The following is a 26,794-nucleotide window of genomic DNA, read 5'->3' on the forward strand; positions in this document are numbered from 1 at the left end:
TTGATGGTTGAAAAATAAATCGTGAAATACTGTTTGTCAGGAATTTTCCAAGATTCTCTTCCTATCTAAAGAGTGTTTATAGTTTCAAGATCGGAACAGAGTTTTGAAGGAAGTAGTGAGAAATTGAAGTTGAGTAATAAGAAATTCTTTTTCCTTTTTCGTTAAATAACGCTCCACCCAAAACGAGGAACACTCGAACCGAGTTGGCGATCGAAGGGAAGGACAAAGACAGACGTCAAACTAGAAAGGAATTCGCAACGATTTGGCAATAGGTTCGCTCGGGCGGAACAGATGCTATATATCGAGAGGACGGAAAGATGGGAGGGGGTGGAGGTAACGGAGGGAAATAGAAAAGAACAAAAAGCGGCGGATAAAAGGGCGGCTGCTGCGGGCACAGGGGAAAGGGGGAAGAGAAAGCGGAGGGAAAAACAAACGGGAGGAAGTCGGGAGGAAGAGAGAAATAGAGGGATCCAAGGGAGAAAGAGGGACGCTGCTTCCGGCATTAAAAACCGGCCTCCTCGCAGCCTCTCCTCGTAAACCCGCGGAACGTTTCCCGAACAAGGAAACTCAAATTCGTTAATGCTAAAAAGGTTTATTTTTCCGAACCATCGACACTGCCTGACGGTCGAAAATTTTCTGAACACTTCATGAAACGACGGAAATTTCGATTCTTTTCCGTGGTAAAGACTCAACCCTTATCTGAGTACCCATTTCTAAATTTACTTCCACAATTTTTTATGTTTGTGTTTAAAATACCTATTGATAAACATTTCAGAATATACATTCTTGAAGAATTATTAACTTACGAATACTTCTGCGACTCACTGTATACTAAGGCAAATTTTCAGGTAACAGTGTGTGGCAAAGAAATCGACCAATACGCATCGATATTCGAACGCAACGATATACGATCACTGGTGTCCGTGGAGTTTAAGTGTTGTGTGATTTAGTTCCGTTGCATCGTGGCTCGTCACGGGCGGACGTACGAACGAACGGACGGAGGTGCAGCTCCGCTCTCCTCTTCTGAAGCAGGAAAAGATGGCTCGTTTCCTCGCATTGTTTTTAACCGCGGTATATAAGCAGCTATACCGGGACATGGGAGCGGATATGCGGAGCGCGGACACGCGAGTGCACGCTCTGTCGGCCGTGTGTCGGCATCCTACGAATCCTACACGCGTGTTTTCACCGCGAGAGAACTAGCTCTCCGCCGGGGATTACCAACTACATAGTAGTACATAGTCTGCGCAGACCCACAGAAACGAATGAATTCCGTGTTCAAGAGGCTTCGCTGCCTCGAAATCGCCGTGATAAACTTACGATAGCTTTTTCAGCTTCTCACTGTCAACACCTTGCGTACCTTAAACTCAATTTAATTTTAACGTTTCTTTATAATCAATTTAATTATAAATGCATAAAATCTGCAGTTTAATCACTGATCTCCGGACTGCATATTTTATGCATTTATAGAATTCCTGATTGTCTGAAATTTGGTATAGTACGAAGTTTAATAAAGTTCAGTACGGTTTTCATTTTATGTGGTTCCCAAGAGGATCATGGATACATTAAAAGAACTTCTGTTCGTTTCTGGTTTCTACGAATAAGTCTTTAAGGATAGGCCAAAATCACAGTTTTGATTCCTGATTGAATTTCCAGACACAAAGCAGACTGTCCAAATCATACATTTTTCCAGATCTCTTGGCCAGCTGAGCATCGTTCACAGACTCGCGAAAAAGTGGATGTGCTCCAATTTTATCCGAGCGTATTTCGTGTACGAGTCTTATCTGCTCGTTCCTATCTTGTCGCGCGTTCGTTTCTCTTCGAGGAATCGCAGCGGAGACCAGAGGACCCGGAAGTATGTACACTACTGACGAAACCGGGAGAAAAGATACCCGTCCATTTCAAGCTAATTAACGAACACGTGTTTCAGGAATGCAAATAACAAAATGTGCCGATAAAGAATTCCGTACCTACTCTGTTATCAAATTACAATTTCTTCGAGCAATACATACGTATGTTGTAACTATTTTCGCTGGAAAGCATATTATATTCACGAAACATTCGTCCTGAGAAATGAATGGCCACTCAGTATGTCAGTTAAAATTATCAATTCCAATCACTGATATCGACCCACCAATACTAGATTTGTATACGAACGAGCGGCGTCTGGGAAGGGGAACCTACGCTGTTGAGAACGAATCGAATCACAACTCTGAACACACGTGTCGCGATTTTTCAACCGTCACACGTTGTTCCGATTGAAATTCACAAATGTGCCGCCCAACCGTGGTAGGTTTTCACGTATTTGCATACGTAAACGGAATATTCCCGGTTGAATCTGACGAGCCCGTATCACCGGAAGTACAGCGTGTCCCAAAAGTAATCGTCTACTTGGAGGTAATAATAAGAATTTTTCAAAAAAGCTACTGTAATATCGGAAATATGTATACTGAAATAAAATACATATGCTTTCTTTGTATTTAAATTGCTTCAACTCCATTTTTGGTCAGTTCTCAAATTTCCAAATGCTAATGACTTGTGTACAGAAAAGTTTTTATAGTGACATATAAGATACAAGGCATTGCCATGTTCACTGAAATTGGAGGAAAAAAGTTTATAAACTACAAAAAATTACCTACGTCTGAATCTATATGCGTGATTCGAAAACAAGTGATCGTTTCGAGATCTAGGCATTGATGGTCGACACGTAGAATCTAATAATTAAACTGTACTTCCTGCATTTATTAAAAATTACATAAAATTTTATTTCATATCTTTTCATGTCGTATACTTGTTTTCTTCTAGAATTTCTAATATTTCTCAAACAGATGGTTACGTTTAGGACACCCCGTGTAGAATAAACTTTCGGAATAAACCGCAAGCGATAAATACAAGTTGCAATTGTCGACGATACCAGTCGGTCGTGAATTGGTTGCCGATATCGTGGCCAGTTCGAGGTGTGTTCAACTGCTCGATGAAAGTGGGTTAGATTCGACACTGGAATAGTTTAACATACGATCGATATCATTCGTATCGGAAGTGATCCTACGTAAGTATTACAAGCCGAACCGAATTACAGAATCTGCAAGAATAGAGACTGCAGAGTTTGAAATTTACAGTGATCGAAGAATCTAGAAAAAGAGAGCATCACTGTAAAACCGAATGTTATAGTAGTCGAAGAACACATCTTACAAAACCACGACGAAATCGAAGACGGTTACTTCCCTTTTGAGAAACAACCATTTATTATGGAACAACCCTTAACAGTTCAATACACGAAAGTACATATTCTAGGATTTTTCTTTTTTGCAATTGGCAACAATTTTTTGGGATAGACAACAACTAGAAATATCAACGAGCACCACCTGTTCTATGGAGAGGACTGTCAGGATCGCGATCCAGGACCGCTCTACGTAACCTCGGCAGTTGTGGTTAATTATTAATCGATCCGCGTGGCCCCGTGTGGCTCGTTCCGAGAAGAATAGCGCGTGTCCCGGTTAAACTATTTTATTCCGATCCTGCTCGCCTAAACAGGACGAGGACAGGAAGACGGCCGGCAAGAATCTTCAATTCGCCAACGCCTCCCCCGTCGTCGTAATCCAAGCGGATATGCGTGCGTATGCGCTCGATGGCCGAAGCAAAAGCAGAGCTCGCTTCGTAAATACTAAAAGACTGATCCCCATCGAGCTCGATGATAGGATTCAGCCTCTGCGAATCGACGACACGCGCACTGAGCACTACAGACTTCTCTGGATTATCGTCCTGAACTTGAGTCCGCATCGGGACAATAATCTTATAGGGAGAAATGTTTCGGACCCTCGTGAATTCATTTTCTTCCTCTCGTCACTGTAGAGATATTTCAAGCGACTACACCTATTCTGTAGCTACTCGATAAAACAGTAATACAGTAAATCTTTGATAAATGTTCGAAGACTCCTCGGCATTGACAAGGAAAGGTCCCCTACTGACTTTTTAACGAGGTGTAGCATAGTGGTAGAGCTTGGAATTATGAGATTAGTGATATTTGTTTCTGCCGCATATGGTCGTTAGTTTACGAAATATTTAATGTTCAATGCCGCGGAGCCTTCGAACACTCATCGAGAAATTACTGTATACACTTCTTGTGAAAATTCTCCAATTGTCGCGAGTGGACAGAGTTTGCCTGAGCGCGATACGAACTGATCCGTGCCGGAAAAGTGCAACGACAGTGGAGGGGGGAACTATCCGAAAAGGGATCGCGAGCAATAAGTCCGAAGGAACGAGGCCACGAGCCGACGCGTGCTGGTTCGATCGAACGGGATCGAGGTACGTATCGATAGCCAGGGTCCACGCCCACGCGCCGCCGAAAAAAGAAAGAAGCCGATTTTTCGAGCCGATAGAGAGCATTCCCGTGCCGGTGCACGGCATACTCTCACACACACAGCGTTTCATTCGTGTCGCAATACGCCTTATGGCACACACGAGGAGGAACGAATGGACGAACCCGACGGACGGACGGACGGACGGACGGACGGACGGAGAGACGCGCAGGGCTACGAATCGGAGCCGTACGTCCGCCCGTTCGTCGATCCGTCCGTCCACCCACGCTGCTTTTGCTCCGAGTGTGGGCAGTTTCCTGTACGTTGGTCACGTATTCCTTTTTCCAGCCCACACGCGTTCGTGTGTGTCTCCTTCTTTCTCTCTCTCTCTCTGTGTGTGTGCTGGCCGAACCGAGGGCCTTCTTCGCGGATGATCTCTTCTATGCGCCGCGGCGGTTTTTCTTCTTTTTGTGGACGGACGATTGGAGAGGAAGAGAAAGAGGGAACAAGATAAACAGTGGAGCGAGGGATTTTTGAGGATGTAAAGGATCTAGGGATTTTAGGGATAGGGATCTCGTGAAGTTTCGGGGTATAGAAATTGCGGAATTTGGAGATAGGGATATTGTGATGTTTCGGGGACTAGAGATTGCGGAATTTGGAGGTACAAGGATCGAGGAATCTGGAGAAGTAGGAATCGTGGAATTTGTTGATACAATGATCGAGGAGTTGAGAAAAACAGTAGATAAGGGAATCTAAAGAAGAGACACGGTTCGAGGAACGTGAGGAATAAAAGATTCATGAAATTCGGAGATACAAGGACAATAATATTGTGGGGAATACAAAACCAAGTACTCGATGCAGAATACAGAAAACCTCACGACGCCACGAATATGTCGAAAGTTTCCAAAACACTACCGATGTAATGTGTGATTTAGAAAAGCGATCAAGATCAAAAGGTTAGAGAAAGAAACAGTGGCAAGCCGAAAGGAAGTTCGAAATAGACAATTAAAACACACGAAGGAATCACAAAAGAGGACCTAGAAAATCACAGAATGAGAGCGACAAATCAGCAACGCCAGAAAAATCGGAATTGGGGACTCCGATGAGCCAAAGAGAACCAGCAAACCAGCAGAGTAAAGAATGAGACGCGTGCAAAGAACCAAAGAATGAGGACCGTGGAGAAGCAGTGTCGGTGAACGAACGTAGGAGAGAAAGAGAGAAAAGAGGAGACGAGCACCCCCCTCTGTTCCTCGGCTCTCTTTACCGAGCACACTCCCTCCTGCGTGCCATATGTAAAAGCATAGCCGCATTGCCGGTGGAGTGACGGAGGAACTCGTAGGACTTACGGACTGGCTGCGTGCGTGCGTGTGTCGCGTATGCCGCTCTGCGATAAAACGTGACGTCACGGGCCACGTGATCGTACGATACGGTGGGGGCAGCCCATTCATAATCCGAGGAAGGACAGGCTTAAGGCCGTTTTGGACGTTACCTCGAACCGAACGTCGTACCAGCCTTCTTCTCATTTTTCTCATTCTTTTTTTCCCTTCTTTCTGTTCTTTACACACGTCTCGTCTCACTCCCATTCTTTCTCTTTCTTTCGTTTTATCGGCCGAGCCACGGTTGATGCACCACACCGACATGCATATAGGAACCAGCCCGAACATTGTCGAAGGAATGATAATGCTCGAGATCATCCCGATGCGAATTCCTACGACCGGCCACGTCATCTTCCACATTTCTACCGAGTATACTCCAAATGATAATTTATCACGACCTCCCTTCGATGTGTACCTTTTGCGTGAGCGTCCTTCTTCTAATGTATCAAGAATTGAAGACGCACGTCGTTGAGTACTCGCCATGAAGCTTAGTATTTAATTATACGTATATTAATGTTGTATGCTGACACTAAAACACGCGGAAACTTCCCATTTAACTCAATATTAGACAGTTTGGAGTAGTATAGTATAACAAATTGAAGGCCAATATAATGGCCGAGGTTCATGATTTCAGTAATTGTGAAATAAGGAATTTGAAATTTGTCAGTTTGACGGGTTTGGTGGTTGTAGTGTTAAAACAGATCTGTATGTTACACGATATATCAGTTTCTCGAAACTTGAATCCAAACTGGATCCTCACCACCAAACCGTGGAACCCAAACTAATTAACTCCGTAAAACGAAGAAGAAGAAATAACAAAATACGTAAAATATACGAAATTAAACGAGTTAAAAATATTGAAACTAATAAATCAATATAATATGTTTGGTAATATAATTTAACTTTAAATATCTTTGGAAAAAAAAAATAATTTAACATATGCTCCTGTTATCTTACTGATCCGATCATTGTTGACTATAATGAAAAATTCCGTTTTTCACGACAAGTAATGGATGCGTTTGGAAGCAGCATCTAATTGTTTCTATCTCGTCCAACGAAACTGGCAGTCCTACTTGCTGAAGCTCCCGAACGTGTCTCTCAGCCCGCACGTAGAACCCACTTATCCATCCTCTTTACTTCGCCAATCTTTGCCAAGTGACGAAAGATCGTAGAGGAACTACCATTCATTCGCAAAGCTATTTCCCGTACAATTTAACGTGGACTATTTTCGACGGGCTCTTTCAAAATTTCATTGTTTACCCGTTTCCTCCGGATTTCCTGTTGGCTCGACTTCCAATGACATATCGCCGGCTCGGAATTGTGAAAATCACCGTGTAACGCGCTCTTTGCGTCAACGGCCAAAGAAACACGCGACACGGAATGGAAAATGTTTTTTTCAACCGATATGCCCGAATACCATTTGAAATTTCGAGAGGTGGTTTCAAAAAATACGTATCCCTTATTTTTGACTGTTTAACAGACATACGAAGTTTCATCAAAATCGGAAGGGGACACTTCCGTGCCATCCCTTGTCAGACAAGAGTATATTTACCCATCAATTTGTGTTCAATTTCTATCAAATTTGCGAGAAATTAAAAAAAAGCTAGACTTCCTTATAACAAACGCCACGAATCCAGTAACATTCATGTTCATTCCTTGAACAATTTTCAAAGTATAGTTTAAAATAAAGAAACCAAATATACTTCCAGAGTAGGAAGACCCAACAGTGTATGCCCTATGCTGATGGGAACCATGTTAGTTTCAATTTTTTTACTTGACGCTAGCGAAAAATCCCGGGACATACGAGACACCCTATGGAAGCCTACAAGGCGTGCCCACGGATGCACAACACGGCTGATAGCACGATGGATCACAACTACAAGCACCGTATGCAACCAATGAGTCGTATCCTGCTAAACTGTTAAGAAGGAAGTGGTTCGTTGCCGCTCTCCTCTCTCCTTCTATCTCCGTCCACGCCTCGCCCCTCTCTGTCACGCCGGATCCGTCCTTTTCGGTTCTACACGCACCGCGATCTGCCCTCTCCGTCCCCCCTTACCCTTCGGTGTCTATCTTTCTGCCGGTCGCCGCGCGGTTACGCTTCACTCGTTGCTTCGGTGGTTCCATCATTGAATATAAAGATCGCGCGAAAGGTCGATGGAAGGAACCGCCAACAACGGCGTGTCTGAGGACCCGCGGTCGTATTAAATGCGTGACCACGCGTTTTCGGAAAACTGTTCCAAACGCGGATCAGCTGCTGTTCGCTTGTAATTCGTAATTGAACGCATCGAGACTGATTGACGAGGTTTATAGATACACTTATATAAACAGCACGGCCACGAGTGGCGAGAATCATTGACACACCGTGTAGATAGTACAGATTGCAATAATGATAGTAAACGTTCCAAAAATCCTGGCACATTTGACCTATTGAGGTGTAGTTTTGTTGTAATGAAATACAACACTAATAATAATGATGGTTGACGATCGTTGAAAGCAATAGGGTTTATGCAACTGGTTGAATAATTAAAGGTTTTTGTTTCTTTAGTTTAGGCCTCGTGTACTGTTCAAATAACTGTCACATTAAAACTATAAATTGAGAGAAGAAATTGACTAAATAGTAAGGCACTCACATTGTTGGTGTGAAATGAATTTATACATTTTGTATAACAAAAATATGGAATTAAGATGTACGGTTAGCTTTTGGATCAAGTTGCCGAAACAGTATACGAGGTTTAAGAAAATCGTGTCCGCACTTTTGTAATGACCCTCCCATACAACTATACATTATTATTATTGAAATGTATAAATAAATATAAGACTCACCGGAATCTTACTGCTCTTCAGGAAATCCAACAACGCTTCGAGTGCACCCAATGTCGACGCTTGCACGAAGACCCCACGTTCCGCGAGCCGAATATTGCTTAGTGCATGAGTCAACTCTCTTGCGATCTCTTCCTTCAAGATATCCACCTCGTCTGGCTTTTGAGCCACTTGGAGATTCAATCCTATTCGAAAAGTATTAAATTATAAAAAAGGAATACTATTATTTCAACACGAAGTACACAATAGTTCAATAGAAAATCATTGATTATGACAGCATTATTATGATAGAAGTATTCCTTACCTGCGATTGCTTTTTCCAAGTCCTTCGCGGCGATTTTGACCCCTTGTGCAGCTTTAACTTCTCGATGTTCAATGTAAGCACTCTGTAAAGAAGAATGAAAGTACTAATTTGTATAGCAATAACAAACCAAAACAATTGACCCGCGGTACTATGAGAATTCAATAAATAATATGATTATTTCAAACATTTCCATTTCCTTACTTTAACTCTCAATTCCTTCAATGGTTGTGGCATAAGAAGCGAACGTATTTGAGTCACTATAGGACCATCGGTACCAGCGACTATCATTGTATCACCTTCTTTCAACAATCCATTGATTAGAATACAATCTATCGTCGTACCCAGACCAGGTAACGCTTTTACTTCTAAAACTGTGGCTTGAAGCTCCTCGCTGTACATGAGTCTCTTAGCTAGTAGACCTTGGCAAGCGTCGACGATTAACGCCAATAGGTTGCCCATACCCTCACCTAGACGAAAACAATAACTTCGTCAGAAATTTGACGCCGCATGCCGTTTGTAATTAATACATATAAATATACCAATATACCTGTGATAGCGCTAGTGGGAACAAGAGAGACATAACTTCTAGGATCAGGATTTTCATAGAACAACGCGGCGTTCAGCCCTTGCTCAGCAAATTGCACGATCACCTCCTTTGAGCGTTTCTCAAATTCTCGCTGTGTATTAATCGCTTGAGCTTTCACAATGTCTTGGACATCTTTTCGACTCATTGTTTCCCAATCGTATAATCTATGAAAATTTCGTTAATGTCATTTTATCACCAATTTCTACGAACTTATTTATATACAGTAAGAAACTGCGTTGAACTTTAATACTTTACCTATCAATCTTATTTAATGCTACGATGAAAGGACATTTTTTCGATTTCAGTAGGTTAATACTTTCAATAGTCTGTGGCTCTAAACCATGCATAATGTCCACTACTAATATCGCTATATCACAAAGAGAAGATCCTCTGTTTCTTAAATTGCTAAAAGATTCGTGACCAGGAGTATCTATAATTAACAGTCCAGGGATTTTTAATTTCTTGTCAGCAAACTGAAAAATCATAATTTTTATTTAAACGTGATTCGTAGACGAAATACATCTGAACAATTATGAAGGAACAACTTACTCCTTTAACGTGTCTCGTTGAATCCTGAATAGCGTCGATAGGTACGTTTGTTGCACCTATTTGTTGCGTAATACCACCTGCTTCGCCATCTTGCACATTCGTTCTTCTCAATTTATCAAGGATTTTCGTTTTGCCTGTATCGACGTGGCCTAATACACAGACTACAGCAGCTCTAAGAGTATCCAGCGATTTCTTCTTTTCCGCTTCTATCCTTCGAAGTTGTATTCGTTCTCTCGCTCGTTCTTTCTTCCTCGCTGCATCCGATACTTTATCCCCTAAACCACTATCATCTTCGCTTTCCTCGGTATCCGACTCACTGCCACTTGCACTCGCCGACTCACTATCTGAAGATCCTTTCGCGGCTTCCTCAGTTTGCTTCTTTTTCGATGGAAGAATGGTTCCTGGTTCCTTCTCGGGTGTTTTTGGCACATCGTCTGATTGATCTGAAACATTATACCTTATTAGACAAGATTTCAACTTTTATTATTGTAATTTCTTCTGTAAATGCATGTGAATTATACCTTCTTCCTGTTCTTCCTCGCTACTTTCAGCATCCCATGAATCTTTAACGTCGTCCGCCTTCTCTTCCGTTTCCTTCATCTGTTGATCTACTATTTCCACTTCAACTTTATCCGTATCTGTAACGCCCCCTTCCATTTTCTCATCATCCTTTTCGTCAACGCTCATTTGTTGCTTCAATTTATTCGGTCTTAAACGTGTTCCTGAATCAACCGATTATTATGTACAATTCTGATATTTAATTAAGAGTATATTTTGTGCGTATTATTTTGAATTACCTGGTCTGGGTTTCTTTTCTCCTATCTCTGGTACGTCCAATCCTTGAGCTTTAAGCGCGTTAATCATAGCTTGCGCCCTCGCTCTGTCCTGTTTCTGCTTCGTAGTCAGAAGCTTTCCTTCCGCCTTTAATCTCTCTTTTCTCTGCTTTTCCTTAAGTTTTTTTCGTTCTTTGCGTTCCTGTTCAAGTCGTATCTGCTCTAATCGCTGCTGTTCCCGTATTTCTTCTTGTCGCATTCTTTCCTCCTCTTCTAGCTTCATTCTCTCTTCGTCCTCCTTTAACTTCTTCAATGCTTCTTGCATCGCAGCAATAGTCTTCTTTCCAGGACCTTTGCCTATTTCAAATATCTAATTATACTAAATGTGGACACAAATTAATGTTATATTCTATCAAATATACCTAGTTAATGCTTTACTTGTTCTAGTTAAAAAAAGTTACTAAACTATATGTTACCTTTGTCTTTTGGATCCTCCTTTACCCCCTTTTTCTTCTTCTTCTTCCCATCCTCAGCTTCAGATGGAGCAGCTTCTGCTTCAGCAGCATCTGGTACCTTTGTCTCTGGTTCTTTTTGTATTTCCTTTTTCGTCTCCTTCTTGGTCTCTTTAATAGGAGGGGCTTCATCCTTTATTTCAACATCTTCTGTCTTGTCGACTAGTTCCTATTACAGTGAAGTTAAATAAATAAATTATATTATCCCTTCTAATCCTCTTCCTACAAAAACGGCCAAATATATTAGATATATACCGCTTTCTTTTGAGCAAGTTTCTTCTGTTTTTCTCTCTCTTTCTTCTCTTTTTTCTTCTGTGCCGCAGTTTTTACAGTACTAGCTTCAACTTCGTCGTCCATTTCAATGTCTTCAGAAACTTCCATACATTTCAACTCTTCTTTAATGTCAATGATTTCAGTCTTTTCTTTCTTCTTACCCTTCTTTTCTTTCTTCTTTTTATCTTCGTCATTGTCAACTTGCTGCTCAACTGGTTCATCCGGAACTTCGTTCTTTTGTCCAGAATACTCCAGTTCCAATTCAGCCAACACTTTCTCAATATCCTCGTCACTATCATTGCGCTTTCTTCTGGCTGATAAACACAGATTACATAAATTAAATAAAATAACACATATTTGCATGTCAGTAACAACATGATGTATATAAGAAAAAAGACTTGCATGGAAAACAAATAAAAACATACCTATTTCAAAATCAAATGATTAAGCATTACATTTAATTTCTTTATTTTTAAACAAATTTTTTTATTATATAATAACAATGTTGGAACAATACATAAGCAGAAAATTAATACTAGATTCACTTGAACATCTAAACAGATTTGAATTCTAATATGACACGAAATTTTCTATAGGTCACGAAACACACCCTGCTACTGTACTTTCACTATCTGGTTCACACCTGGACAACTTTCACTTTCCACTGGATTTGACAATGTGACAATAATGTACATATAATGCTGAATGTTTATATTCTATGACGTTCAATACACTGACTCATCATCGGTAACATATTTATATTCAATAGAAGAAAATATCGCGTTATCTAACGTCACCTCCGAATGATTATGGAATACACATGCATAAACCGAAGTATCGAGACAATTTTCACAATGCAACGAAAGATTCAATGTTTTTCGTACCAATGGAACAAACTGGACAATCTGGACTTTGACCTGTCAAACTACGAACATGATGAAGAAACTAAGAATACATTATTATCCATTCCGTATGCAACAGAATAGCGGTTATGTTGAGGTTAAGTTCAAGCAGACGACATTTCACATGTGAGAAGAAGACATTAAAAGTTTCATAAAATTCGTAAAAACGTGAATTCAAAACGACAGTAGTATCCTGTTATACCATGTCTATCTAAATAATAAGTACGTCTATTTTCTCACCTTTCTTGCCTTTCTTCGGCTGAGCTTCCTGCATCTTGATCCGCTTTCGAGACTTTCCTTTTGTACGTTCAGTTTTTCAGCGATATCTGACCGTTCCTCTAGCGAAATTCTTTCCACAAAACGCTAACTATATTTCGTCTTTAAGTTCGAGTAAACTGAAATCCACTTCGAATAACACACATGAAATCAAGATATTCCTGTCTCTCCCTCTGACCCGGCTGCACGATTATGAGGATTATGTGCACAACTGAACCACATATTCTAACTCTACAAGATGTGCAAAACCTCTGGGTTATTTATCTTCTTACTAGGGCAATGGTTATACCAACACTAAACCTCCAATAGAGAACCTGTTAAGGATGTGGCTCTAGTAACATTGTAAAATATGCGTTACAAAACATTCAACCCTAACAAGCATTCAGAAACAATCTCAAATTCATTTCAAGTAGTGAAATAAATGTTAATCCGAATGTTAATTTCACATTAATTACAGTAATTCCCGAGACCAAGTGGTAGAAGACTTTTCCCCTACGCCACTTTTTCCTCTAGCAGAAGCCGAGCCGACCCACCAACAACTCAAGAGGCATTGACTGGCATAACGGTCGTATATACGACCTCGCTATTGCCATCCCCCTCTTGTGTCGACTTTGAACACTAATTCCCTGACAGCTAGTAATTTTCTTAAATGGCGCCACATTCAAATATTTACGCGATATTCTCACAATAAATTTTATCCAAGTTCGAGGTGGTGTACTGTAAATTAAGAGAAATGCCAAAAATTTTATATGCTAAGAGTTGTTTCCAATTGGATCAAATGAACAAATGGATTAACTAAAAACATTATACAAAATAAAAGCATAATTTAACTCGTAACAGGAACATTGGTAAGTAATACTTTTATTATCATTCCACCAATGTAAATACGTGACACCTGACATCACAAATATTATCCAACATCATAGGGATAGAAGAAGTCATGAATAAGATGTCTCGCACAAAAAATCGAATCCCGGTTAGAGTTTTAAGTATACGCTTCCGTCATGGTTCCATACGGAAATAACCGGAGCGATTGTGGAAGATTCGAGCGAACTCAATCAGTTCTGCTCGAGTGTCGGAGGCAGCAACGTGGTCCAAGAGAAACACGGGTTAAGAATGACGAGCAAGAAGTCAAGTCTGACCGTGGAATTTAATCAACCTAGTGACAACGTAACACAGTCAGTGGAGAAAAGCCGGTCCTTTCGCGAGGAGCATATAAAGAAGATCAAAGCAACCGCTGGACACGTTGGACTGCTGATCACCCTGATGCTATACACAGCGATCGGCGGTTTGGTGAGTCAGATTCATGTGTATACTTAGCAATAACCGTATACATAGTGAGTTAGTAAACTCAACGAAGTCACGATCAGTAGCTACTGACTCAGCTTAGGCCCCGGACCGTCTTTGGCGCACGAACAATTTTCAAAATTAATGTAAAAAGGAAAGTAATATAAAAAGGGGGGGGGGCAAAATATTGGGAGAATACTTCTAGAGTCAGTACTTCCCGAAGACACTAGATCTGGTATGGTCAATAACAAGAAGAAGAAATTCATGTTTCTTGGCAGAGATGCGAAGGCAGGTGAGCTATAAAATGGAGTTTAAGTCTCAGTCAATTGAATTCATATTCCTATACCATTTTAATGATTTGTGCTATCAGAATCTGGTCACCTTATGGAGTTAGTGGCAAGATTCGTTGCAGGCAGGGTGTACGCTTTCGCAAAAAATTTATTCAATAACTAATTAAAACTTCCAAATTAGTGGATTTTATAAAAAAAAAAACAACATGTTAGACTGTTAAGCTGCCAAGATACTAATAGTTACTTTAAATAAGAAGGCAGAACTGACAGAAATGACATGTCTACATGCGAAAATAAAAGATATTATAAAAATGTTTGTGTTCATTGTACTAAAATCGAAGTGTCATTAAATGTACTCTTCGATTTTCGGTATTAACATCCTTCCACATTCGTTACTTAGTATGTAGTAACGTGGTTTATGTCTTGCAAGAAGTTCGAAAGTTTACAAATAAATGTTAATGGCGGCATTCGGCCGGCGCTACTGAACGTAACCAGCGGGACTGCACGCTCCTGGTTGTTTAGTTTCGGGATTTTATGCGGCACGCGCAATATTTATAGAGATAACAACGCGAGACTGGATTTCCAATCGGCGTCTTTATTTTTAGCGATGAACCAATCGTTAGACCCATTACACGATTCCGGCCACTCTATTCTGTGAAAGTTTCGAGTTGTTCGAGTACAAATCGTTTACGTTGCGTGCTATATTTTAACCCCACGGACAACGGAATGATTAATGTCCCCGTGGAAATCGAAACCGAACCTACATTCAATAAATACGTCAACAATAAACTTCAACAGTTCACTACTTGCCTTTGAAGGGGTTTGCAAACACATAGCTATAGTCTTGTCATCATTATCGAGAACATAAATGTCTCGTATCATTCTTCCGAATAAAGCTATTTAAACATTAAAAACTAAAAATCTTGAATCGTTCAATTTGATATGATATAACTGTGCTGAAAGTCAACAGGTCTATCCAGCATTAAAATCTTGATGTTACTTACTATGTTTAATACACTTATCTCGTGTTGATGTATGATCCTAACCCCTCAGATCGAAAAACTGTCGGAGGGCATTATCCTCCTATTTGCAAAAGCGATTCCGTTCAATCGTCGCTCCAGAAACGACTGACTGACCAAAATTCGTGAACTAGAGAGTGTAGTGTAAAAAACAGTTAAAATTTACAGTTTAAACTGATCTTTTGCGTGTTCATCGGGGGCAGGTGTTCCGACACATCGAGCTTCCGGCAGAGTTGGCGCGACTGGAGAGTTTGCGCGCGAATTTACGCAGCCAGAGAAGTTCGTTCGTCGACTCGATCTCGAATAACACCGATGTATCGAATCTACGAACTTTGGTAAGTTGACTGCCCGTCTCTGTTTTTCCACGAAGATCATTTCTCGATGCTGGCGAAATATTATTGTAGGTCAGCGTAAAATTACGTGATTACGAAGAGGTCGTTCAGGAAGCGGCACAGGGTGGCCTGTTAGTCAGCTTTGTGGCGGACACAATCGATCAAGAAGATCGAGCCACAAGAGATCTGCCGCCGGTCGTCACTGAAAGATGGAGCGTTCTTCAAGCTGTCTTCTTCGCTAGTACTGTTCTCACGACAATTGGTAACGATTCTGAAAATTCTATCTCAACCATCACCGTTTGCTTATCACTATTGCTTCGAACACCTGGTTAACCCTTTCGTTCCTTCTGTCGCCATAAGGCTGCGTATTTTAAATTACGAAATAGAATATTATTATCGTCTGTAGTTGTTATAATTAGTACCGTCGTGTTTCAGGGTACGGTAACGTTGTTCCCTCGACTGGCTGGGGCAGGATCTTCTGTATATTCTTCGCTTTCGTTGGCATACCGCTCACATTGATAGTGATAGCCGACTGGGGAAAACTGTTCGCCGCAGCAGTGGTCAAAGTTGGGTTAGTCGTGAAGTCGAAGCTTCCGTTTCACTATTCCGTTCCCTGCGTTCCTACAAACTTAGCCGCAAGACGTTCCCTCGGTGAGTTTACCTAGTTCAAACTATCTAGGACGATGGTCTAAACCTCAACGATAATCTTGAACAGTTGAAATATTTTGCATCGCCGTAGAACAAGCTTTCACGTGTTTCCTCCTTTATGTATGCACAACGCGTTGTAAATATTTTCACTGGCAAGTATTAGCCACCGACTTGTTTTCTATACCATTACAGGAGCTCTGGCAGCGATCGTTCTCCTGTTTTTGTACCTCGCATGCGGCGCGGGAATGTTTATGTTGTGGGAAGACGACTGGGACTTCTTCGACGGATTTTATTTCTGCTTCGTGACGATGACTACCATAGGTTTCGGCGACCTGGTGCCGAGTAAGTAGTCAAACATATGGGTTTCGTTGAGGGAACGAGCGTAAATAAAGCGAGAAAGAGAGACAAACGTAAATGCTAAAACGGGACGGGTATTTTTGCTTCCTTTTTTTTTTTTTATTTTTTACGCGAACACTGTCTACCAGACGACACAGTGATGTTTGTGTCCAGGTAGTGGGTATTTATACATAATTATAGCTACGCTTCGTGTCGTCGCTCGTACGCAGAGAAACCAAAGTACACGCTACTGTGCACCCTTTACATTCTGGTCGGTTTGGCGTTGACCAGCACCATCATCGAGCTCGTGAGACGACAATACACTCAATCGTGGAGGAGATTGCAGAGATTCAGTGGGCCGTTAGCCGATGCGATACGGAAGCTGGGCGAGCAGGCTGGTGGCGATATGTCTGCGCTCCATTCGGATCTTAGGTAACCTTCTTTAATTACACTTTGATGGACACGATGCAGGGAACTTATAATAATTTCATTTGTTAACTACTGAGGCGTTTAGCTCACGCAAGAACAATCTTGTTTATAGAAATTTCAAACTAGAAGATCTCAGAGCTTGCTCAGGATTGGGAATAGTGTCTCAATACTTTGGTTTTCATTCGTTTTGCAATGAGAAACAGTGTTCTTAAAATGAAACGTTAATTTGACTAGTTCTGTGTCTCTTATCCACATGCAGTATAATCAAAAGTATTGTCGATATAAAATTCTCACGTTAATTTTAGGAAAGTATTGACCGTGATATCGATGCCACGTTTAAAGTGGTCAGCCTCGTTCAGTCGGGCGGACTCGAAGGATCAAGAATGGGAAGAGGCAGTGGAGGCTGTACTTCGTGATATTGCTGCCAACTCTGCGCAGCCGAATATAAAGCCGATTGTTCAAATTGTTATTTACGAATCTAGCGTCTGACCCATGAAAATTTCCCGTTGAAGTGTATTTCAAAGATATGGTCTAGTCATTGTGTTTGTTTAACGGGACAATGTTACGAACGCGTGGCGATTTCTGTATGCGGTCCCAACGAGAAGTATGAGTCGAGATGTCATGATTATGGAAAATGGAAACTATTATTTTACAAACATGGATAATAATTTTTCTATATGAAATTTAATGAATCCTTCTGACTTTATATGTATATACTCTTGGTCACCAGCTTATGGCAGGAAAACTCTCGACAAAAGTAATTGAATGGTATCAGAACATCGCTACCGCCGTCAGTCTCTTTACCATCATTGAAATTCTGAACCTGAAATCCGTTTCCGAAGGTAATACCGCTAGACTAGCGTGTATCTTTCATATGCATTTACATAAATATTAATTTACCATTAGAAAATAAATATTGACATGACTTTATCAGTTTAATCAACTTAAGAATTTGTCGATTTACGAGATATCATAGCGGTAGAGTATATCTAAACGCACAGTCAATATTACAGATCCAAATAGTTTTCCGTTTCTTTTAAAAGTAACGACAGATACTTGTTTTATATTGGGCGCGCAATGTGCGCGCGTCGACATGTCATACAAGGGTACGCGCAGTAACCGCCACAACCCGGAGTTCGATCCGTAGTCCCAATGTTGGACCGACCGGATCGACGAAAACAATAATTTTCTAGAGAAGTAGTCGCTAAATTTAGAAATCGCGGCACCGCACGAACTACGACAGGTGACGTTGCTTCTGCGTCCTTGGTCGGCCTTCGTGGTACTTCACGGTGACATACGAGGCTCCGGCTGGTCCAGATCATGCAAAATTCGTCCCTTCTTCAAATCAACACCGAGAGGCCCTCGGCTCTCGTGTGCATCGCTTATCGTGTGCGTATATTTCAACGGAAAATTTAATACGAATCGTAATGTACACCAATAGTGCTCGTACTTCACAGTTTTTATAAGCTCGGTAGAACCTTAACTGTATACGCGTGAATGCCAATAGACTGAAGTAGCGTACACGTTATTTGATCGATAAAAGAAGGAAGCAACATTAAACGAACCATCTTGGAAAATTATTTTATCTTTTCTTTTTCCTACTAACAATTGCTTGTTACAATAGTTGCCTGTTTGACACTCTTGGAACTATCTGAAAATTTATATGTATATATTTAGCAGCACATATACACCACACACGTAGTTTATGTCACAAAAATTGAATCTGCATATGAAAATAATCCACTTCCAAAAATACCATCAGGTTTACTGAATACCAATAAAACACAGTATAAGCTGAAGGGTACCACTCCCGTAAAGTACATGTATAATAAAATATGCAAACATAATTTTTTATTGTATAACTTGAAGGGAAAATATTTAATGCACAATTAGACAATTACGGGGATTTTTAAAAAAAATTTTCCATAACATGTACTGGCATAAGTGAAACAAATTTTTAATATGAAGTAAATAAAGCGAATTCCGAGTTTCTGATTACATTTTTTAACTTTCTTTAAAATGTAAGGCGTTAACAATACCTATGTATGTGCAGCCGTGTGGAATATCGGTACATTAAGCTAGGAATATGGATTTTCAGTGATTCCTATCGCTTATTACTTGGGTAACATATTGCCCAAGCGACATGAATCATTTGAGTGCTATATTCACGGCTTTAGTTTGCGCGGTTCTTTTGAACGCGCATAATAAAATACATTTTCATCCTAAGTTACAAACGGTTTCGAAGAAATTCATAATGACACTAATGTGATATTTATATAAAAACAGACGATCAACAAACGAGATTCAAACGTATAATTTTTTTACAAATAAAACTTACTATGGTTAATAGTTTATACGTTTTTCTACAAATGACACGTATGGTTCATATTACATCTTATTAATATAATTCGATGTACTTAAATATTTTGTTATTTTAGCAAGTTAGTACGATGACTGGGGCCAAAAATCCTGCAGAGCAACCGAAAGTGGAAGAAATGAACGAAGCAATAAAGCAGAACAATGTTATTATGAAAAAAAGGTTTGGAGATTTAAAAATCAATTCCATGGAAAGTTTCCTGGAGTTCTCTAAGGACATGATGGAATCTCTTAGGTGATCGGTTACGCAATCAATCAAACTTAGATCGATACTATTTCCGCGCTTGTCGTGTATACTGACGAGCAACCTCGGCTTCCACTAGGGGAAAAGGTAACGTAGAGAAAGGGCCTTCTACTACTTGGTATTTGGAATTACTGAAATGTACGCCAAATTAACATTCGATTTAACATTTATTTCACTACCTGGAATAAATTCACCAAGTGGTAGAAGACGTTTCTTTTACGCCGCTTTTTTCTCTAGTGGAAGCCGATTTTATATGTATGTATGTATGTATGTATATCTCGCTGAATATTTTGAAATAATGCTGTTGTATCTGTTTCTTAGGTCGTTATTAGAGGAGTTGAAAATTCGTTTCGAACAATTTCGTGAACAACAACAGAACATCTTCGATTATTTTTCGCTGTCTAATCTGCAGAAGTTGACTCAACGGGAACAATAAATTAGAAAGTGCCGAAGTATTCATATTCTTTAACACATTCATGTTTTAAATATCATGGTTTTTAATGATATAAGTTTACACGATCGATACTACTGCATATGCATATTGTGAATATACAACATCGTAAAGTTGTTTTAATAAAAAGAACGTATATAATACTGATGAAAAAATTGAAGGTTAATTATACTTCGGCATCACCCCACCCCCGAGACAAGTAAAAATATCGAACAGTAGTTTGAAATGTAATGTTTGTATTTGCATAGGAACATTAACATTTCAGGGTCGATACATGCGAGAAATGTATGTTCATTCGATATATCGATATAAATGGACGCCATGATGGTCTGGAGTACGATTACCGCCAATTTACTGCGTGGTAATGTGTTTGTGGCTTAATCGCACCGCCAAAAAAGTCTGCTTTTTTTTTAAATCGAACCAACTTTTTTTCAATACAAAGTGAAATTAGTTCTCTGAAATAATTCGTGTATTTTGTTGGTTAACTCAAATGCATCACTATGGCAAGTCCATTTTGTTTTCTCTGTGCAAGCGACGAAGGCGTTTTCTTGGATATCACCATTGAGAACAAACAAACGTTTCAGCAGCAATTCGACATTTGTTCACTGAAAAAGGTAAGATTATCACTAATGTTTTGTTATTGGTTCTATATTTGAATCCTATTCCATTCGCTAGATTTTGTCTGAGCCTGCGTCAATAGCCATGCACATTAAGTAACAATAATATTCGGCTAGTAGAGTACATTGAATTCATCATTTTGTAACTAAATTACTAGCAATTGCAATTAGCGAGCAAATGATTTGGGTATCAGTTCTGTTTAATCACTATAATCAACAATCATAAAAATGTTAATAAATGCATTTGTATGTATTAATGTATGATAACCATTAGGTTTGACAATATCCATTTCTTGTCTAATACAAATGTGGGCATTGTGCAAACTGTGTTGTTTATTATAGAATTCAGAACTGTTTTCTCTATTTTAGTATTTGTTAAGATAACCTCTGTTTTGGTTTATGGTCCAAATTATAGGCATATTCAAGTTTATTTTCTGTAATATCTGTAATATGTAGTGATACTTCAAGTTCTAACATTTAATTTCTGTTTATATTCTATTTGCTTAATCAATAGTTCTTTGTATTATATCTGTTGCTTCATAAAATCATATTCCATGACAGGTCATTGAACTTCTTCATATATAGGATTCCTTCCTAGAAACATATTAAAAGAATATCATCTCTAATGCTCAAAGTTATTTTATTATTAAGACTATTTAAATATAGTGATACAATTGATACTAATAACGTATAAAGTAGCTGTAATTTTTAAGGTGCCAATGTATGTTTATATGAATTACAAATAAAAAAAAAACAATGATTTTTGTCTACATACCATTATATTATTAGCATTGTATTATTTTTTATTATTAATTTTTTAACATTGTGTAAGTATGGTTTTATGTTACCACGAAGTATATTGAATGTTCTATTTCAAAGAAAAGTAATAGCTCTGTGTATGATATAATAAAATATTTTTTACTATTATAGGTACCCACAGCAAATCAATTACCAACTAAAATTTGTCACAAATGTGCATATGAGCTAAAACATTGTAGTATCTTTATACAAAAATATAAAAGAACTATAAAGCATAGAACAAAATTTCGGGCAAAACAGACTTGCAGTTTATGCTTTCAACAACCAAGGAAGGAGTACATTTTTGATCTGAAAAATGAAAACTCTTCACAGTGTAATTCTCTTAACAAAATACAAAAAGTGTTTAACGAAGAAGTAAGAAATTTGTGTACAGTACTGTTTGATTACGTTCATCTATATAACAGTATCATGTTAAAACTAATTGTTACTAAATGTCAACAGGTTAAAAAAGATGAAGAGTACCAGTTTATATGTTTGTCTTGTCGATACACGGTGGATGTATTGTGCGATTTGAAAAATTTATCACAAGAAATTGCATCCAAATTGGATGATATAATCAACAGGGAAATAGATTATTTAAATTTTCCCAAAGTAATTGTTTTAATATAGTAATCGGTTATATGAAATTTGTATCATATCAAAGTTAGTATGTTACAACACTGCTTTAATTTTTATAGGTAAGAACAACTGTTATAAGTCGCAAAACTACAATCACAGAATCTGCTAGAGTAGCATTGAAAACAACAGAGGATATTGATAACGATACTAAGAAAATGACACGTAAACGATCTAAAAACAAAGTAATTAATAATAAGTTGACTAATAAGGTTAGTATAAAATCAACAGAGGAACTTTGCGAAGAATGTCACAAGTCTAATAAAACTCACATAATTGAGAAAACAGGTCAAACTGTGTGTAAAAGTTGCTGGGAAATTAAGAGTTCTGTTGCAAAGGAAGTTGAAACTCCCCAAACTTTAGTAGAAACTAAAGTATGCAAAGTTTTTCTGAAGGATGTTTTAAGCCAGGTAGCATCGAAGACGCAGAAGCTTTATGAAATTGAAGAAGATGAGCAGGGTAGGAAAAAATATAGAGTAACAGAGAAAGAAGTCGACGGGCAGGGTAGGAAACAATACATAGTAACAGAGAAAGAAGACGTTGAACAAAGTAGGAGAAAACACAAAGTAACAGAGAAAGAAAACGACGAGCAGGGTACGAAAAAACAAAAAGTAACAGAGAAAGAAGACGACAAGCAGAGTAGGGAAAAACTGAAAGTAACAGAGAAAGAAGACGACGAGCAGGATAAGAAAAAACACGAAGTAACAGAGAAAGAAGATGACGAGCAGAGTAGGAAAAAACAAAAAGTGACAGAGAAAGAAGATGACGAGCAGAGTAGGAAAAAACAAAAAGTTACAGAGAAAGAAGACGATGAGCAGGGTAAGAAAAAACACAAAGTAACAGAAAAAGAAGAGGACAAGTCGCTCAAAGAAAGTACTGATGTAGAAAGCGAAAGTGGAAAACATCCTATTGCAAAAGTAAATACTGAAAGCACGGAGAACACAGACAAACCAAATAAGAAACAGGAATCAAATATGAAAGAGGAAATCGAAGAATCTAAGTCAGTGTCACTAACAGAATCCACTACGCAGAGATTAACACGCAGTAGAAAACCTAATACACTGAACACTAGTCATAGCTCTGACTCGGATTCTACTATACTCAGTAACGTAAAGGAAAGCGTGACACCTCTAACCAGACATAAAAGGGCAACCAATTCGTCCTTATCCGATACAGATGTTGACAACAAACGTGAACGTAAAAGATTAAAAAGCATTTTGGCGGGTAATACCGCATTGAAGGGTTTTAATATCAGTTGTGAATCTTCGTCAACCGATGATGCTGCACCGAAAAAGAAGAGATTAAGATTTACAAGTGAATCACCTGTAATGATTGATGTAACAAACACGAAAAATGTGGATGAAAGGCTCAGGAGGAATTCGTCGGCGGAAAACCCTTCTACAGAAAAAAAGATTGTAAAATCGGCTTTGGTGAAAAAACCACAACGAATAGTACAGTCTTCTTCTGAATCTGAGGACAACAAATTTGCCGATGACAAAAGTGAGACATACTCCTGTAAGGAATGTGGAGTTAATTACAATAACAAACTTATATTTTTGACACACGAATTGACACACTGTAAACAACCGAGATTAAAGTTACAGAAAGTGATTGTTAAAAGTACAGCGAAAGAGGTATCAGACGTAAGCGAAGCGGTAATTAATCAACGCGAGGAACAGTCAGAGTCTGTTGAGATTACAGTAAACGATGGCGAGGACGAAAAAGCGACTGAAAATAGTAATTTAGATGTCAGTAGTCATAAAGATTTAAGTTCTTGCGAAACAGTACAAGATACGATTAAGGTGGAAGATTCAACAAAAGGATCCAGTACCGATCAAAATGAAACGACTGAGAAACCTAATAAAAGGAGGAAAATCGTAAGAAGGCAAGGCAGTAAGTGAACATGACCAGGATGAAGAAAAAGAAGAAAAGAGAAAGGGCAAGAAGGATGACGAAGAGGAAAGGGAAAAACGCAAGAATGATGCCGATGAAGAAGATAAGAAACAAGACAAGGAGCATGGGAAAGAAGAAGAGAGTGAAAGTAAGATAACAGAAGTAGTTAAAGAAACGAAAGAAGTAGAAAAGGAGAACGAAACGAATGACCAAGTTTCAGTACATCTGAAAAAAAAAATTGTGACCGCCAGCGAAGAAACTTCGAGTGAACCGAAGCCCAGTAGAGATATCAGTAATGAAGTTGTTGACGAAGATAAATCAGATTCTTGTAAAAAAGCTAGTGAAAATGAGCCTGAATCGACAGACAAGTTAGATTCCTCTGAAAAACCTGAAGAAAACGAGGTACAAGATACAGACAAGCTTGATTCCTCTGAAACGCACGAAGAAAACAAGATTGAAGGGAAAGACGCCGAGAGTGAGAAAGTGGTACAAATCGATGAAGATAGTTCTGGCAGTGTTGAAGAAGTAACCGAGAAAATAGAATCTGATGATGATGTACAGTGCACGGAAATAGATAGTGGTAAGTATAAGAAAGTAGAATCTGATGATAAGATACAGCGCACACAAATAGACGATGTTAAGACGGAGAAATTAGAATCCGACGATGATGAGGTACAGTGCAAGCAATCAGCTGGTGATATGACTGAGAACATAGAATTCGATGATGACGTTGATGAGGTACAGTGCACGGAAATAGATAGCGGTAAGTCTGAGAAATCATCGTTGCATAATGTAGTAGAAATTGCTAAAAAATGTAGTACGAACGGTGACAGTAACGAAATAATCGACGACGATGTGGAAATGAACGCGCCGCCGGAACAAGTGGAACCAATTACGGATTCTGCGGACGTGGCCGCTGAGGTCTTGCAAGAGGTTCTCGATTTGGCGAATGCGGAAGTTCAGAAACGTCAAGATGTCGATGCCAGTAGCAACGGAAACAATCTCGAGGAGGCGGAAACGTTAGAAAACATATCGCGCGAAATAGAAAGTAGCGGTGACACGCATCTCGACGAATTGGAAGCTTCTCCTGCGGTCAGTTCATAAGTTGGGCACAGTCTGTTCTCTTTTTTCTTTCTTTTATTATTTAGTGAACATTCGATCTTACGTGGCTTAAACTACTTTTTCATTCGAATCTTCGCGAAAGAAGAATTATTACAGAATTAATGAACTTTTGTTTCTAGGCCCAATAGTGTATATAAATGTTAATTTATCGTACGAAATACAAGGGTGTTTCATAGAATGTGAGCCTGGCTTCGAGCGTGTAGTTAGCATGCAAATATAACGATGGGAAGTCCTTCTTAAAGAAAATGAACGTTCAGATGAATTTTGTTCATTATTAGCTTTGTGTATAAAATTTACTAGTGAATATTCTCACATTTTATGAAAGAAACTCATACATATGAATGTGGTGTCTCGTTGTGTACCTTGTTTAGACAAACGGGCAGTCGAATGATGAAAACAAAAATATGCACACGCTGAAAATATGGTACACGCGGGATTGTGTAATGGTTGTGTAATGTATCATTAATTCGTGCAAAAGTAATTTTATACGATTTTTATGAATGACGCTACATTTTACATCATATCCCCGCCATTTGTTTTCGTGCCTAGTTCGGTGTCGGTTTCCGTGGACAATTAAGTTGAACGATTTTATTTTAGAAAAACAAAAGGTATCGAAACTTATCTTTGCGTATCAATTATATTAGGGACTAACATATTTGATTATTTAAGTTTGTTGAAATGTCCGTCTACGGTTAGCAGTCACGAGTTTTGGTGCATGCTTCTGGTTTTTACAACAATAGGAATTGTTCAACAAGAAAAACCGGGTGGAGCACTGATAGCTTTGTAACAGAAACTAATACCAGTATGTATAATTTTGCCTAATCATACTTCACTGAACTGAACTATTCAGAAGGAAATTGTGCACCGTTTTGAGAGTATGTTGTGTATACTTGTATCTCTAATACGAAATATTTAAGAGTTGTACAAGTGTTTGCGTGCAATGTAATGTTGAAGAGTAATTCGAGCACAGTTGTAAATAATTTATCATTACGATCAATTTTTCAGTTTCTCCTGCATTCGTCGTTTTTAAATACTCTTCTAAAACTTAAATATTTGTTGGAATTACAGATATAAAGCACATTGAACAAAGTACAGTAGGGCCCTGAGTTATAGCTGCTTCAAAGATACATATAGCGTGAGCCATAAACCTGAACGACCCTCAAGTTTGTGTTTCGGTAGCCGAATCCTGTCATTTGTTACCCTTCAGTTATAAAAACTGTGCTCGACCGTTCGTCAGGGGCGTACGACGTCAATTTGGAATCGGTTTTTCCATTTTAATGTAATTAAACAAGTTCTTATAACGTATTACTTTCAAAGTTGAAATACTTCTGGTCCTTTATCCTTTGATTCCCCGATGATCGAGTACTAATGGTTTAAGGGTCGGCCACGTTTATGGCTAACGTTATATCTTAGAAGCAGCTATACGTCCTCCCGACTTACGTCGTTTCTAGGCAACGCGATAGTCAAGGTGTTTATTTCATACTGAATCAGTCTGAGGGTTTTATACATTCAGAATTATTTTTAGATTTAATTATCATTTTTATACATTAAAAAGAAAATGTATTTATTAATCTGATAAATACATGTATGTATATGTATGTTTGCATACATACATACGTGTCTATCCCGTGCACCCCGACTTACGTCTTT

At 39.0% G+C, this 26,794-nt stretch overlaps 4 protein-coding genes across 4 annotated transcripts in view; 3 read left to right on the forward strand and 1 right to left on the reverse strand.

Moving 5' to 3' along the window:
* LOC107185291 (eukaryotic translation initiation factor 5B) overlaps window positions 1-12,843 on the reverse strand; it is a 40,177-nt gene extending 27,334 nt beyond the window's left edge. The window contains exons 1-11 of the mRNA XM_015572948.1: window positions 12,631-12,843; window positions 11,471-11,802; window positions 11,180-11,384; window positions 10,728-11,060; window positions 10,452-10,652; window positions 9,931-10,373; window positions 9,637-9,854; window positions 9,343-9,545; window positions 8,997-9,262; window positions 8,796-8,877; window positions 8,495-8,676 (exon numbers count right to left, since the gene is read on the reverse strand). Of these exons, the coding sequence (XP_015428434.1) occupies window positions 8,495-8,676; window positions 8,796-8,877; window positions 8,997-9,262; window positions 9,343-9,545; window positions 9,637-9,854; window positions 9,931-10,373; window positions 10,452-10,652; window positions 10,728-11,060; window positions 11,180-11,384; window positions 11,471-11,802; window positions 12,631-12,664 (2,499 nt within the window). The 5' untranslated portion in view covers window positions 12,665-12,843. The remainder of the gene's footprint in view (window positions 1-8,494; window positions 8,677-8,795; window positions 8,878-8,996; window positions 9,263-9,342; window positions 9,546-9,636; window positions 9,855-9,930; window positions 10,374-10,451; window positions 10,653-10,727; window positions 11,061-11,179; window positions 11,385-11,470; window positions 11,803-12,630) is intronic.
* Window positions 12,844-13,765: 922 nt separating this feature from the next.
* On the forward strand, window positions 13,766-17,663 carry LOC107185322 (TWiK family of potassium channels protein 7-like). The gene is made up of 7 exons (XM_015572984.1): window positions 13,766-13,959; window positions 15,466-15,597; window positions 15,667-15,856; window positions 16,030-16,245; window positions 16,435-16,584; window positions 16,809-17,010; window positions 17,313-17,663. Exons 1-7 carry the CDS (start codon window positions 13,783-13,785, stop codon window positions 17,494-17,496), a joined length of 1,251 nt encoding a protein of 416 aa, XP_015428470.1. The 5' UTR covers window positions 13,766-13,782; the 3' UTR covers window positions 17,497-17,663.
* Window positions 17,664-17,938: 275 nt separating this feature from the next.
* On the forward strand, window positions 17,939-20,158 carry LOC107185334. Its single transcript, XM_015572996.1, has 3 exons — window positions 17,939-18,396; window positions 19,446-19,618; window positions 19,949-20,158. Exons 1-3 carry the CDS (start codon window positions 18,328-18,330, stop codon window positions 20,061-20,063), a joined length of 357 nt encoding a protein of 118 aa, XP_015428482.1. The 5' UTR covers window positions 17,939-18,327; the 3' UTR covers window positions 20,064-20,158.
* A 342-nt stretch (window positions 20,159-20,500) lies between these two features.
* On the forward strand, window positions 20,501-25,260 carry LOC107185270 (uncharacterized protein DDB_G0283697-like). The gene is made up of 5 exons (XM_015572928.1): window positions 20,501-20,692; window positions 21,626-21,868; window positions 21,956-22,105; window positions 22,192-24,022; window positions 24,126-25,260. The coding sequence occupies exons 1-5, from the start codon at window positions 20,579-20,581 to the stop codon at window positions 25,124-25,126; spliced, it is 3,339 nt and encodes a 1,112-aa protein (XP_015428414.1). The 5' UTR covers window positions 20,501-20,578; the 3' UTR covers window positions 25,127-25,260.
* The last annotated feature ends 1,534 nt before the right edge of the window (window positions 25,261-26,794 follow it).

The sequence above is a fragment of the Dufourea novaeangliae genome, unplaced genomic scaffold (assembly GCF_001272555.1).
Source record: "Dufourea novaeangliae isolate 0120121106 unplaced genomic scaffold, ASM127255v1 scaffold60, whole genome shotgun sequence".
NCBI classification, from domain to species: domain Eukaryota; kingdom Metazoa; phylum Arthropoda; class Insecta; order Hymenoptera; family Halictidae; genus Dufourea; species Dufourea novaeangliae.